Source organism: Rhinolophus sinicus, chromosome 16, assembly GCF_057876585.1.
Source record: "Rhinolophus sinicus isolate RSI-liver-muscle chromosome 16, RSI-T2T, whole genome shotgun sequence".
In the NCBI taxonomy this organism is placed as follows: domain Eukaryota; kingdom Metazoa; phylum Chordata; class Mammalia; order Chiroptera; family Rhinolophidae; genus Rhinolophus; species Rhinolophus sinicus.
In genome coordinates, this window is record NC_142516.1 from 6,780,021 (window position 1) to 6,794,618 (window position 14,598).

At 54.8% G+C, this 14,598-nt stretch overlaps 1 protein-coding gene across 24 annotated transcripts in view; it reads right to left on the reverse strand.

Moving 5' to 3' along the window:
* DNM1 (dynamin 1) overlaps positions 1 to 14,598 on the reverse strand; it is a 40,194-nt gene that overhangs the window by 2,175 nt on the left and 23,421 nt on the right. For 7 of the 24 annotated variants that reach the window (XM_074331088.2, XM_088793602.1, XM_074331086.2 and 4 more), the window contains exons 12-21: positions 12,457 to 12,527; positions 12,246 to 12,297; positions 12,030 to 12,041; positions 9,802 to 9,915; positions 6,034 to 6,143; positions 5,100 to 5,211; positions 4,633 to 4,644; positions 4,083 to 4,253; positions 2,798 to 3,039; positions 2,214 to 2,429 (exon numbers count right to left, since the gene is read on the reverse strand). In XM_074331088.2, the coding sequence (XP_074187189.1) occupies positions 2,214 to 2,429; positions 2,798 to 3,039; positions 4,083 to 4,253; positions 4,633 to 4,644; positions 5,100 to 5,211; positions 6,034 to 6,143; positions 9,802 to 9,915; positions 12,030 to 12,041; positions 12,246 to 12,297; positions 12,457 to 12,527 (1,112 nt within the window). Of the gene's footprint in view, positions 1 to 74; positions 112 to 750; positions 753 to 2,213; positions 2,430 to 2,797; positions 3,040 to 4,082; positions 4,254 to 4,632; positions 4,645 to 5,099; positions 5,212 to 6,033; positions 6,144 to 9,801; positions 9,916 to 12,029; positions 12,042 to 12,245; positions 12,298 to 12,456; positions 12,528 to 14,598 lie in introns of all 24 variants that reach the window. The other 17 variants (XM_074331095.2, XM_088793603.1, XM_074331096.2 and 14 more) reach the window with 6 other exon arrangements.

A 14,598-nucleotide genomic window follows, 5' to 3' on the forward strand; every position in this document is an offset into this window, starting at 1 on the left:
CCCCCCAATGTGGAGCTGGTGCAGCAGGGGGCAGACACACCACTCATGCAGCAGGCCGAGAGGCATGTACCTACCGTGGCTGACGCTCCTCAGGGGTCACTGATAGTGATTCTGAAAGACAGCACGAAATCAACATGGCAGTTCACACGCACGGACGGGGCAGGCCTGGGGGTGGGGGACACGCACACGCACACGCCCGGGCGTGCACACACATGCTATGAGGCCCCAAGGCCCTGCATGCACACACTGACACACATGCCCACAAACAACACGCATACACCTCCCGCACCTCCCACTGCCCAGCACCCCCACTGGCCGGCACGTGCAGCACAGGTCTGGGGCATGCACCCACTTGGCACACTGAAGCACACGCGTGGGCTGAGTCACAGCACAGAAGCTTGCCTGCACACAGGAGGCATTTGCACCAGCTCCCTCCACAATCGTGCCTGGTGTGCTCAGAGGGCCACCTGCAATGCTCCATATGGGGCAGGTTTTGCTTTCTTAGGGTCCAGCTGTCGTTTCTCCATCTAAGAGCCTTCCATGGCTCCCTACTGTCCACAGCATTGAGTCCTAATGAGTCAAACTCTTCTGTGGACTTTGCAGTTTCTCCAACCTGCCCCACTGTACCCACTGCAGCCTTTGCTTATTCCTCATTCTATCTGCCCTCCACTCTGGCCAGTGGCTCTCTTCAATGCATCCCACACCAAACCTTTACCCACATGGCTGCTCCCTACCCAAATGCCCTCCAACTGCTTACTACCTGAGGTGTGTCTCAGTCAGCCCCCAGACCTCACTGAAGTCAAGCTGCCTCAAAGCTCCCCCAGATTGCTCTCCTCCCTGAGACAAGGCTACGGTTGACCAAAAGTTTCCCGTGTGTTAGCAAGTCTGGAGTTAGAGCAGATACCAAATCTTACAGTTCCCATATGTCACACCGCAGCATGTCAAGTACCCTTAAGAATCTGAACTCACATTGGAAGTTAGCCAAGTGCTCCTAGAGCCACATTTGCAGTTAATGCAGCATCCTTCTAGCCACTGTCTCCCTTGGTCCCCACACCAACCCTGGGAGAAAGGCAGAACGTTGATTTTCATTTGATAGAAGGGAAACTGAAGCCCTGGAAGGGAAAGTACTTGCTTAAAGGCCCACGGTGAACCAGAACCTCTGCACTCCAGTCCAGTGCTCTTGACCAACACCATGCTTCCTACTTTGGTCATCAGATCACCGCAGAGTAAGCCCCAACTCTATCTCATTTTGGGTTCATGGAGACTAGACCCGTGGCCCTACCCTCCAGCCATCTGGAAACATACATATTGGTCCGATGTGCCCTTCCTCAGAAAACATGGCCAGTGGAAACAGGGCAGACTGAGTTAGATATCAGAGTGAGCTCCCTTAAAAGAGGGTCATGGATCAAGAAGGCAAAGCCAAGGGATGAAGTAGAATCCTTTTTTCCTGGAAATCTCTGGGAAAGGGGCAGCCTTCACGCACTCCTGCCCCACACCCACCATGTTGGTCCAGGCCAGGTAGGGCCAGAGGAACAGAGAAGGAAAAAGCCATCAGCTTGCCCCATGGCTCCCATACCCCCTTCCCAGCTGTCCCATGTCCTACCCCATGCCTGGGAGCCATTCTTACACTCTCACACCTGTGTGCACGCCCACACACACCACACACCTTGCTGGTCACACAGTCACAGCCTGGCCTCTGTTTCTGTGGGCCAGAGGTGGGACACCCTCCTGGCACAGTTCAAAAGAGTCAGGACTGGAAGTGGAGTCATCAGGGTAGCCCTGAGTGTTAGTGAACAAAATCTACACATCAGGACAGGATGGGGTTCAGATCCTAAGACCCAAGGTAGGCTCACTAGGGGATGGGAGAGAGAAGCAGAGGACGAATAGAGAACGGAGGCAGCATAAAGGGGAAAGGAAGAGGAATGCAATGTGTGGGAGAGAGAGTGAAAAAGGAGGGAAGCGCCATGCAAGTGCTGGAAAGAAGGGGGCAGGTGGGATGAACCCCACAGCCCCCTCCCCAGAAACGACCACCTCCGGGACTCAGCGCTCCTTGGGGAGCAGGCTCCGCCAGCCCTCGGCCACTCCAAGAGTGCCTTGGATGGAGAGGGCCGGCTCTGGCGGCCAGGGCCGATGCTCCAGAATCCGGCCTCATCTCCCTCCCCGCCACGCCCGCCCGGCGGTCTCTCCCGCCGACGCTTTCAGCCCCTACTCACCTGGGGACCCCGGGCGGGGCGCGGTTGGGGCGCGAGGGCACCTGGGGGGGAGGACCGAAGGGGTCAGGGGAAGCCCCCGGCCTGGAGGGCACGGGGGGCGCCCCCCCCAGGGCGGACCCAGCAGGCGGAGGCCCAGGTGCAGGGCCCCGCGACCCGGGCCGGGCTGGGGGCACGGCGGGGGCTCGGCGCTGCGGCGTGGGGCTGGACGTGGGTGACCTGTGGACCGCAGGGAGCGGAGAACAAGGAAGGGAGATGAGCGGCTCCGCCCCACCCTTAGGCCCCGCCCCCAGCCATGTGCCGGCCACGCCCATGCGCGCAAAGCCCCGCCCCACCCCAGGTGAACGCCGACGCTTAAGCCCCGCCCGCCCCCGGTGGCTCCAACATTCCAGCTCCACCCCGCCTCGCAGCCAGCACTCCACGGCAAGCCCCACCCCGCGACAAAGCCCCGCCCCTCTCTAAGCTCCGCCCCTCGCTCCAAGTGGGAGCCGCCCCGGTGACGCGGGCGCGCCACTGCCCGGTCCCGGCCCTCCTCCCGCGGGCCCCGGGTTGGGGGGCTTTGGGGCCGTGGGGGCCAGCCCTGATACCTGCGTCCAGTCGGTACGCTCTGCACCTGCAGCCAGGAGTCGTCCACAGGCGGAGGCATAGGCGTGCTGACAGTTGTCGTGTTGATGTCTCCGATGATGCTGAGCGCCTCCTTCAGTGCGTGGTACATGCGTAGCATCTCGTCACGCCGCTGCGCCTGCTCGGCCGACTCCTCCATCAGTGTGTTCTGGTCCCCGCACGAGTACAGGTTGGCCAGCAACTCCGAGAAGATGAATTCCTTGGTCTGCGTGCGGGCGGTGAAGAAAGGAGAGGGCTGGGACCTGTACCACTCTGCCGCCCCCACTGGCCCTGTTAGAACTGTGGGCTGGACTGTAAGCTCTGGAAAAGGGGCTCTGCCTAAATTCAGACACCTCCCCTGCTTCCCTGCCTGCCCACTCCCCATCCGCGACCCTTGTCCTTTTCTCAGATGGTCCAGAGAGGAAAAGTGACCTGTTTAAGGTCACAAATCTGGGAGGACAGCTCAGGGCCTGTCATACAACTAGGCCACCTTCTTACTCAGCTTTTTTCAGCCTCAGTTTCCTCATCTGTAAAATGGGGTTATTACACCCTTTCCAGGACTTGCATGCTCCACTGGACCAAAATAAGGAAGATGACAGTTTAAATTTTTCTGAGCCCTTGAGTAACAGGTGTAAATGTGTGCTTGCACTGGCGGAGACATGAGTCTCTGTGTGTAGGGGGAGGGTTAACGTTCTCCTTCAAATCCCCAGGTGTTACCTGGCCTAGGCTCTGGGACATTCATGGAGAGATGCTGAGGTTTTTACACCATAGGCCTGTGTCGTATTTGTTATTCAAGACTGTGTTGAGCACCTCCTACGTGTTGCTATGCACTTTATATTAATTTAATCCTCAACTCTATTATATACCTATAGATACATATATACATATAAGGAAACAGGCTCAGAGAAGGTAGTTCATTTGCTCAAAGTCGTACAGAGAATTTATGGCAAAGCCAGGATTCTAACCACTGGTGGTAGTGGTTCTGTGGAGTGTATATTTCAAAATGTCTGGGAAGGAGTTCTCAAAAGACACAGATTTCTAGCTCCTTCTGGAAAACATTTAAGTATGTTTGAAACAACTTGGGTATGTGAATCTATAAGATAATACATGAAACTCACATTATATTTCTATCGAATGGCTCTGCTATGGACCTATGCCTTCCTCCCTAGAGGTGGTCCCACAGGGCTGGCCCGTGTCTCCCCCAGGCCAGCCTGGCTGCCTGCCTCCCTGGTCTCACCAGAGCCCCGCGCCCCACAGCGGTGCACCCACATTGTTAATCATGAGGTGCATGATGGTCTTAGGCATGAGGTCCCGCACGGTCTTATTGACGATGGCCATGTATGAGTCCACCAGGTTTCGGATGGTCTCCACCTGCCGTTCCAGCTGTGGGTCCATGGAGTGCATGAAGCTGTCTGAGCCATTCTCTTCAGTCTCACTGGCCTGCCATGGAGAACAGAGGGAATCAGGGTGGCTCGGTCCTTGAAGCCGGGTTCCAGGCCTCCCCAGGATCTTAGCCCCTCCCCTCCAAAAGTACCTGGAACACTGAGGCAGAGAGAAGCAACTGGCCTGAACACACGGACACCAGCTTCCCCATATGCTCTGGGTCTCTGGGCTCTACCCCCAGATTCTCAAGACCCCAGACCCTCATTCAGCCTTATCTTGGCTGTGATTCTAGTGCCTAGAATTTGCCTCAGTTTCCCAGTCCATGAATTAGGAAAGACATCTCCAAGGTCTCCTCCTGATTCTAAAGGCCTGGCTAGAGCTGATCTGATGCCAGGCTGCAGACGCTTGGCAGCAGGTGAGGGAAGGGCATACTCACTTTCTCCTTGTCCTGGGAGGCCCACACCAAAGCCATAGAGGTCACCACACAGAATTGCCACCGTAGCCAATAGTGAGCACAGCCGAAGCAGATACACAGAGAAGAAAAGGGGAGGGATTGAGTGAACCCTGCACTGCACCCCAACTCTAAGGCAATACTAGACACCGCCACAGTGAAAGAAGGGAGAAAAGAGAAGGCAGTCGTCACAAGAAACCACCATCGTATGAAAGGGATGCAGGAAATGCCATGTGCTGCAGATAAGGGGACACATAAAACTGCCAGTGGATAAGGACGGGAGGAAGATTTAAGTCTGATCCAGTCCCAGGGCAGGTAGGGGGAGGGTTCCTCCTATTTCTAAACCCAGGGAGGGTTCGAGATACGTGGTATGAGTCGGTATCACTGAGGATGGTGCTTCAGGCCTCCTATTATCAGCAACTTGCCCCTCCCCTCCCTGCCCTGTCACTCACCCCAACGCGCTCAGGGTACACGCCAGCCCTCAGGAAGGAGGCCTTCCAGCTATCCACCTCCTCCTGTGTCTCGCAGGCCAGTTCCAGCTGCCGATAGTCCTTGTAGACATTCCTGCAAGATGGGGCAGGAGGTGAGGGGAGCCAGGGTGAAGCCTATTCACCCTGGGGGTTAAGGGCATGCGTGGACTGGGGTCATCACGCCACCTGGGGGCCAGTCCTGGCTTTCTCATTTCCAAGCTAGGTGACCCTGGGTAAGTCCCTTCCTCTCTCCAAACCTCAGTTTCCTCATCTGGATGATGGGTTAACAACAATTCCTGCCTCCTAGGGTTATTGTGAGGATTCGGTGAAATGAGCAGTATAAAATACTCTATTAGAAAGGGACTGAGCCTTCAATAACGGGCCACCTGTGACAGTGCCTCTCCTGGCTTGGATCTCAGCCCCTACCAGCTCCCTCCCTGTCTCTCTTGGGACTCCCCTGATGGCAGCTGTATTGAACCCTCATCTGTGGATAGGAGAAAGCCCATTAGAGTCAGCCCTGGGTCGGGAGTTGAGAGGCCTGGTACAGCCACTGGCCCCGCCTGGACACAGCAACATGGAAAGGGGACCAGGCCTGACTGGGGCTGTCCTTTGTCCCCAGTGCCTGACGTGTCTTATGCAGAGCACCCACTAACCAAGTGACTGTGGAAGGACAGAAGGGGAGGAGGGATGGAGGAAGGGAGGAAGGAAGAGAGATGGAGGGACAGTGAGCAGGAAGGAGCTCTTGAATGCTGCCTAGCACACACTAGGGACTCCATGATATTTGTCAAATGCATGACTTGCTGTGGGGCTTGGGGCAGGTCCCTCTCTTTTCTGGATCTATGTACCACATTTCTCCTCAGTGGGGGTGGTTTGGGGCTTGCAGGGTCTGGGGCCCCAGCGGGGGGCAGGCAGGCACCTCTGCTCCGTGTTAAACAGGGCAAAGATATGCTTGCTCGACATGAAGCCCTTCTCCACGTCCCGCAGCTTCAGATTGTCCACGGACAGCATATATTTCTTCTCTTTCTCCTGTGGGTAGAGCCATGGGTGAGGGTGGCACTGTTCTCTGCCACATCTCACTCCCTGAGAGCTCTCCATACTAGGGAGCACCTGTGAACCCTCAGAGTGGCCCCAGGCTTCTGGGGACCAGCCTCTCGTGCTGCACAGGCGCTGACGAAAGCCTGGCTATGAAGCCCTGGGCCTGCTGGGCACCTCCGGTTCCCAGGGGCATTCAAGTCATTCCACCACCTCTGCATACCTGCCAGGGTGGCGAGGCTGAAGGTGGCTCCCACATCCTGCCCCCAAAACGCCCTGGATGCAAGCCAGGCCAGCCCCAACCAGAGTCCCCTCACTGGAGCCTCTCTCGCTCCTGGCCTGGCTGCTGGGCCTGCTTTGGATAAGCCTCTGACTTCATTTCCTGACTGTAGAGACAGGAAGGGGGGCCACCAGCCCTGAGGCTTCAAAGGGCTGGCTCAGCCCACACCCCCCAGACGCCCATGTGTTAGCAATCAGCCACATAACACAGGCCTGGCGATGGTGAGTCTGTGCAAACGTGTATGGTTGTGTGTGTGTGTGCGCGCGCAAACACATACAGACCGGAGCATATATCCTATCACTATTGTGTTGTTGTACATGTGTGTCTGAGGAGGTGGCCAGCATGGCCACGTGTCCACGTGAGCATGTTTCTGTGCACACTTTGGTAGATGTGTGTGGAAATTGTAAATGTCTATGTGTTTGCATGAAAGTTGGACAGTCGGACACGTACTGTCCAACTGTATGTATTTACGTACACACAGTTTGTGCAATGGGCTGGAGATGTCTGGTTGCTCTGTAGTCGTCTGGGAGGAGTTATGTGTATATGTGGATGGGCATGTGGGTGCCAGGCCTACGTGCACATGTGTGTGTGCCTGGTGTGGCCGACATGTGTCTGTAGGCTGCTGTCAATGGGAGGGCCCAGGGATCTCTGGAGGAGGGACCCCAGGATGGGGCTCTGGGAGGAAGGGAGAGGTTTCTGCTGTTTGTACCCCATTTGCCCACCCAGCACCACAGGATACATGCTCATATGGGGGGAAGGGGTGGTCTAAGTGGGTCTCTGGGAGTCAGGGCGTGGGCAGGAATCTCGCCCAGGATCTCAGGTGGGGGCCTGGGTCTAGGAGGACCCTGCTGCCTGTCCTGCGTCATCCTGCCCACCGCCCTCTGCCCCCCGCACCCGCCTGGCCTGTCCAGCCACATAAAGCCCTCTTTATGGCAGGCGGATGGCCGGGAGCCCCAGAGGGCGGCTGGGGGAGGAGAGGAGGAAGTTGCACACGAGGCCAGAGAACATCTGGAAGCGTTCGAGGGAGGCCCCGCCACCACCACCCTGCGCTCTGGGGTTGGACACTAGGCAGGAGTGGCCTCCTCCCCTCACCCCTCCCTTCCTGCTGGCCAGCCCCCTCCCCAGGCCCCTCCTTCCCAGCCACAGCTACTGCTCACCCCTGCCACGTCAAAGGAGGCAGAAGGGGAGCCGGGAGCAGAGAAGGGACCTCGGGCTGGCTGGGCTGGGGATGGGGGCCTTGGATCTCCAAGAGACGGGCTGAAGCTCCCACCCGATGACAGACACTGCCACCTGGATGGACCAGAGGACACGTCCACTCCGTCTACCCAGTGTTTAGACTATCTGTTCAGGATCCCAAATTGTACAGTAGTCTGCACATTGGTTAGGCTGGCTGGGTTAGACCCTCGGCGCCGCTGGAGAGCCGGACCGACCCCCGTCATCCCAGAGCTGGAGCTCGGAGCTGGGGCAGGGGTGTGGGGGGCATAGGGAGGACTGGGAGGAGGTGCAGAAGGATGGGGGTGCCATTCTGTTGTGGGATGGGGTGAGGGGTGCTGATGGGTGGCAAAGGCAGACTGAGAAGCTGGGGGGAGGGGTTGCCAATGAGGGCTGGGGATATGGGTGGCCTCCTGTCTGCCCAGAGGGCCACCCAAGTCCCAAAGACCAGAGTGCTGGCAGCTGGAGGGAGAAAAGGGACAGATCACCCTCCCCCTAGCCGGGACCACCTCCATTTCCCCAGATGTTCTAGTGCAAAAATCCACTCACACCCAACACACACACATCACGTAGCCTTGACACGCACACCTCACAATTCAGGCACATACATCCCCACACCCGCACTTTAAACCACACATCCATGCCCTAAGCACACATGTACACTGTATGTGCACACATGCGTGCACACACACACACACACACACACACACCCTCCCAACGGAACACTGGCCATCTGTACATCCCAAATACACACATATTCTCAAATACTCCACACATACACCCTTCCTCAAGCCCACTCACTCCACACACACACTTATACACCCAGCACGGGCACACACGCCCGAGGCACACACACTCTGCCCCCAAACGCACCTACAAACCCTCCTATACCAAACACACCTAGATGCTTACACCCCAACAGTCTCCCACAAAACACCCGCACACAATAGCCACAAGCCTCACACCCCCCTACCTCCCAGCACTCACTGTCCACTCCCCACATCCACTCAGGGCTGGCTTCGACACACGACTAAACTCAAATGTACACACAAAGCTCAAAAAAGACTCCCCCCCCACAGGTAGGAGGACAGGGGCCCCCCTCGGATACACTGCCCCGCCCCCTAGTGTAGCCAGTTACTGGCCCTCAGTCCCAGGTCACACTATCTGCACTCCCCAGACCACCACGGGGGGCGTCTAGGGATCCAGCCTGGGCTATGGAGCAGGAAGTCGCCCCCCACCCGCCTGCCATGCCACCTCACACTCCATCCCTTCCAGGGGCCCTTGTGCTCAGGGAGAGGCCAGGCTTGGGGTAATGAGGTCCAGATGGTTTGGCACCCCTGTCAGTGACGACAGAGGGCCCCGCCCAAGGTGGGGATGGGGGGGGGACTGCCCAGAGCGACTTAGAGGGGGCAGGGATCAAGGAGGGGCTTGGAGACCAGAATCACGGCCCCCACGTTGTGCCCTCCTTCCCCATTGAAAGTACCATCTCCTCCAACAGACCCCTCAGGAAGAAGAGAGTCCCTTCCCCCACTCTGGGGCCAGCTGGAGTTCATTACCACAAGCCTCCCCCAGCCCTCCCTGCTCTCTATGGTCACCTCTGGAATCCAGATGTGGAAGCCAAATAGATTCATTCTTAAAGGAGACCAGCAGCAGGGGAGGGAGGTGGCGGGGGTCTGTTTGCACTCGTGGGCAGTGGAGTTGTGCTTCTGTGGGGCCTGGAGGCACGCTGGGGATCTCCCTTGGACGGCCAGGGTCTGGGGGACTGGGGTACAGGGGTTAACAGGGTGTCTGGCAGCTGGACCAGTGTGTGTCATGGGCCTGTGGGGGCCACAGACGAGGCGGCACGCCCTGGAGTGGGAAAACAGGAAGGCCGCAGAGCTGCAGGGGTCAGGGAGGGGAGCCTAGTACCCCAGCTCACCCTCTCCAGGGCACTTAGCCCCAAGCTCCCCAGCCCTGCCAAGCCGTGTCCATCCAGCCTGCATGAGCCCCCAGGATGGCCTGCCACTGGTCCTTGCAGCCCACCTCCAGACCAGAAGATCTTTGATGGGATTTTTAAAAACCTCTCTTGGGTGGCCCAGTGCACGCCAAGCCCGTGGAAGGGTCTGAGCCTGACTCCGGCCACCAGCCAAGCCCCTCGAGGACCCCTGGCCCTTGACTCACCTCGTCATCTTTGTACCAGGACAGATTCTCGGCCGTCAGCACAAACCAATACTCCTTGGAGCCCCCCTTCATGATGCCGATGTTGTTGATTGTCAGCCAGCCTTTCCGGATGACCTGGAGGGGGCGGGGGCCGGAGGTCAGCGGGCAGAGGCCAGGCTTCCGGGTGGCAGATAGGGTAGGCAAAGACAGGCACTCGAAAACCCACCCTTTCCCCAGCTCATGGAGGCCCGGCTGGTCAGGGAGGGTGGGGGCCATACCTGCCCTGGTTTGAACCAGAAGCCAACAGAGCGGAAGTCACAAGAAGGCAGAGGTGAGCTCAAGATAAAGAGCCCTCAGAGCTGTCTGAGTAGGGGACCGGTGGCCTTGGTAGGGGATGAGCTCCCCACCACTAAAAGGGTACAAGCAAAGCTTAGGTGGCCAACTGGGCAAGAGAACTCTGAGCGTCTTTTCAGCTTGAGATCCAATTTATTCTAAGACTCGTTTCTGACCTCAGAGACTTTGCACATGCTGCTGTTGCCTCTGCCTAGAAAGTACTTCCTCTCCTGTTTGCCTGGCAAATTCTTACTCGCCCTCTGGGTATCAGTTCAGAAATGACATTCTCAGGCAGGCCTTCTCTGGCCTCCAGTATAAGTCAGGAACCCCATTATAATCTTTTATCACTCCCTTAAGTCTTCTTCTATGACAATGATTGGGATTTCGAATTAATGTGCATGATGCACGTATGTGCATGTGAGTGTGCGTGCGTGTGTGTGTGTGCGTGTGTGTGTGTGTGTGTGTGTGAGATTACCTGTTGATGTCAGCCTCTCTTGCTAAATTGTGAACTCTCTCATTCTCTGGTGTACCCCAGTACCTTGCAGAGGGCTTAGCAGACGATAAGTGATCAACAAACATTTGTGGTATGAATACACGAGTGCTGTAACAGTAGGGTTCCAACAGCCTCTGGCCCCAAGCCCTGGACACAGGTGGGGTGATAGGGAGTGGGGGCAGAGGGGAGGGGCTGAGTACCAATTGTCCAGGCCCCTTCTTCCTGGGGAAAGCTCAGAGTAACAGGCAAAGGTCTCTTTTCACAGCAGGAAGCAGCTGTCCCTAGGACTGTCCTGGCCCATCACCATAGGCCAGAGCTGTGGATTGTACTCTAAGGGCAGAGTCACTGCGCAGACGCTGGGCCCCATGACCCCTCTCCTACCACGTCCCCATCCAGTGGATCCCTTCAGTGTCTTTGGGATTGAGTCCAAATGCCACACCCTAGCACTGGGATTGCCCAGCATCTGACCAACAGGCCTCGCCATCCTGCTCCCTGCCCTGCCCTGCTGCCTTTGTCCTCCCTCAGCCACCCCCAGCCCTTCCCCCCTCTGCTCATCCAGAGCCCCTGCAGCAGGGACCTCCCGCTTCCCCGACTCCCACCCTGCCTGGGCCCTGCCTGCTGGTCCAGGTCTCCAAAGGGCAGTGCCAAGGTCTGTCTCCTGTCCAGGGGCCAGCAGTATAGGCACCAGTGAGTGTTCGTTGAACCAAACTGCCCTGAGATATTACATCCATTCATTCCTTCATCCTACTGCGCACCTACTGTGTGCCAGGCACTGGGCTGGAAGCTGAAGATTTACTGATGAACAAGACAGACCGAGCCCTTTCCCTCATGGGGTTTGGGATGGAAATAGGTGTGAAGTCAATAATCACACAAACGCGCAGATTATTACAGAGACTCTGGCCTCTGGAAAAGCCCAGGACTCTATGGCTCATGTGTACAACTAAGATGGAGAAGCGATGTGTCAGCAGAGATCTGAAGGACAGAACAGGTGAGGACAGACTTGTCTCTTGACATTGCATTCATCTCCTTACTCCACTTTCTGGCGGAGATGGCTAGCTTAAAAACATGTTTCTCTCTCATCCATCTACCCATCCACCCACCCACCCACCCACCCATCCATCAAACAGTTATTTGAGCACCCCTACTCAGTGCCAGGCACCAGTGAGGCATTTTGACCCGCCCCAGCCCCCATGGTCTACCACTGCCTGAAGTAATGCTTAGGTCACGCGTACTGATGGACAGACTGATGGGACTCCGTGTGTGGCTAGGCCTTGCCTCTGGCCTGAGATCATGTGTGGACACCCTTGTGCTGGTCTGTGCAAGCAGCTCAAGCCAAAGGGTGCCATCTTGCCCATCCCCACTACAAATGGGCCCCTTCCTCCCCCTCACTATACAAGCCAAGAGCCCCAGTCCTGGTACTCACCAGAATCTCATCCTGCAAAGAGGTAACCATAGCAACCACGAGAAGCATCGGGAGAGAGGAGAGAGGGTTACTGAGGCAGAGTGGGAGGCGTGTGGCCGGCAGTTGACAGGCTCCTTGGCCCCATGGGACCATTCCCCTTCGGGGAGGGGGCTCTCAGAGCTTGGCGTCCATCCGGCACCCTCCATCCCTCGGGCTGGGGCACCGGGGCTCACTCACCTGGTTCCCTGAAGCCTTCTTCTTGTTCATCTGGTTGCTCCTCTGCTGAGCACTAATGGGGAGAGAGGGAAGCGTCTCAGAACTTCTCCTCTCAAGAAGCCCAGCTCCGTTGCCACTGCTCAACGGACACCAAACCCAGAAGCCCTGGGTCCTACTCTCTCCCTCTCCCCGTCACGTGAGGTGTCACCTTCTCTGCTCAGGGAGCACTCACTTGGCAAAGCCTATGAAGTCCTCATGGTTGGTATTCATGTAAGCCAGCTCAATATCGATGAGAAGCATGACCTTCAAAGATCCACAGGTCAGGAGGCAAGTGGAAAAGACACCACAAAGTTTTAAAATGTATGAAAAGCTGGGAGAAACATACTTGCAGCACGTATCGAATCCAAATAAATAAATCCATAATCCATGATCCATAATACATACATAACAGTATCCATAATAAATAAAGAGTTTCTACAAATCCGTAAGTGAGACGAGAAACACAAATCGAAATAGCCAAAGAACATGAATGCGTAATTCATAGGAGGAATGCATGTAACCAATAAGGATATGTAAAAAACGCTCACCTTCATTAATAAAGAAATATGTTAAAACCACGAGACCTTTTTTAAACCTATCAATTTAATAATAAATATTGGTAATGACCAGTGTGGGCATAATTGTGAGAAGATGGATTCTCTTATATACTATTGATGGAAGTATAAATTTGTATCACCTTCTTGGAGGGCAATTTGGCAATATTTGACAACATTAAAATGCACATATTCACATCTAGAATTACATCTCACAGATAAATTCATTAAGTGAGCAGAGATCTATGTACCAGGGTGTGTGTGGTTTATAACAGAGACAAATTGGGAGCAAGCCAATGGCCAGTGGAAGGTGAAATAGATTATGGTACCCTCCAAACAATAAAGCTGTTCAAAGGATGAGGACAATTTCTAGGTTCCCGCATGGGAAGATCCTCTTCGCAAATGGTGAAGAGTGATGGGATTGTCATTGAGCTGTGGTGAGAGTGACATTCCTGACACACATGCAGGGTTCAGACCCAGGAGCTGCTGCTTCCTGTGAGCCTGGGGCCTGCGCTCACTGAGCCTCAAGTTCAAAGGAAGTGTTTCGGCCTCATCGGAGTGGGGAAGAGACAACGAGATGAGGCAGGTGACATATCTGACACGTAATAGGTGCTCCACAGATGTCAGCTCCTACAATGATCTTTAGAGAAGAAAGGCACGACACAACCCAGGATGGTGGTTCTTTAAGATTCAGATGGAATCTGGAATCTGTGTGTGCCTAGGAAAAATGCCCGCAAGGGGACACACCAAATGGTTAATGGTTATTTTGTGGGAGGGACTGGGGGCAGGGAGGAGTGAATGGAGGAATATTTGCTTGTCATTTAATCACTTCTATAGTCATTGAATATTTTATTGAATCTTTATCACTTTTATCATTAAAAGGAGACCAATAAGGATTTAAAAACAACATCAACAACAAAAATGTGAGCAACTGGGGACAGAGTCACTGTGGAAAAGGGATGTGTAAGGATAGAGGCTGGGAAGGGTAGCAGAGGTGGTCATAGACAGAAGGATGACAGATGGATAAGGAAAGAGGAGTAGCCTGTGAGCTGTGTGAAGCCAGAAGGAGGACACGCTTATCTGTGCTCCTTCCAGCTCAGAGACAGCATCCAGTAATATTGTTTGTGACTGAATGAATGAATATTTGATAAATGACTACATAAAAGGAAGAGGGGTGGCGATGACAGGTATAAGGTGACCCAGAGAAACAGCATATAGAGACAGAGGCCCAAAGAGAGATGACCAGAGCATAGATTGCCAAAAAGTTGAGAAGCAGATGGTGGGAATGTAAAATGGTGCTGCACTGTGGAAATCACTATGGTGCTTCCTCAAAAAATTAAACATAGAACTATTATATGACCCAGCAATTCCACTTCTGGATAGTACCCATAAGAATGGAAAGCAGGGTCTCCAAAAGATACTTGTGCACCAATGTTCATAGAAGAATTATTCACAATAGCCAAGAAAGAAGTGGAACAACCCAAATGGATAAACAAAATGTGGTCTATACGTACAATGGAATATCATTCAGTCTTTAAAAGGAAGAAAATTCTGACACATGCTACAACATGGATGAACCTTGAGAACATTTTGCTAAGTGAAAGAAGCCAGACACAAAAGGACAAATGTTACATGTTTCCACTTATATTAGGTCCCGAGAGTTTTCAAATTCATAGAAACAGAACGTAGAATAGTGGGTGCCAGGAGTTGGGGTTAAGCGGAATGGGGAGTTAGTGTTTCATGGGGACAGAGTTTCATTTTGGGAAGATGAAAAAGTTCTG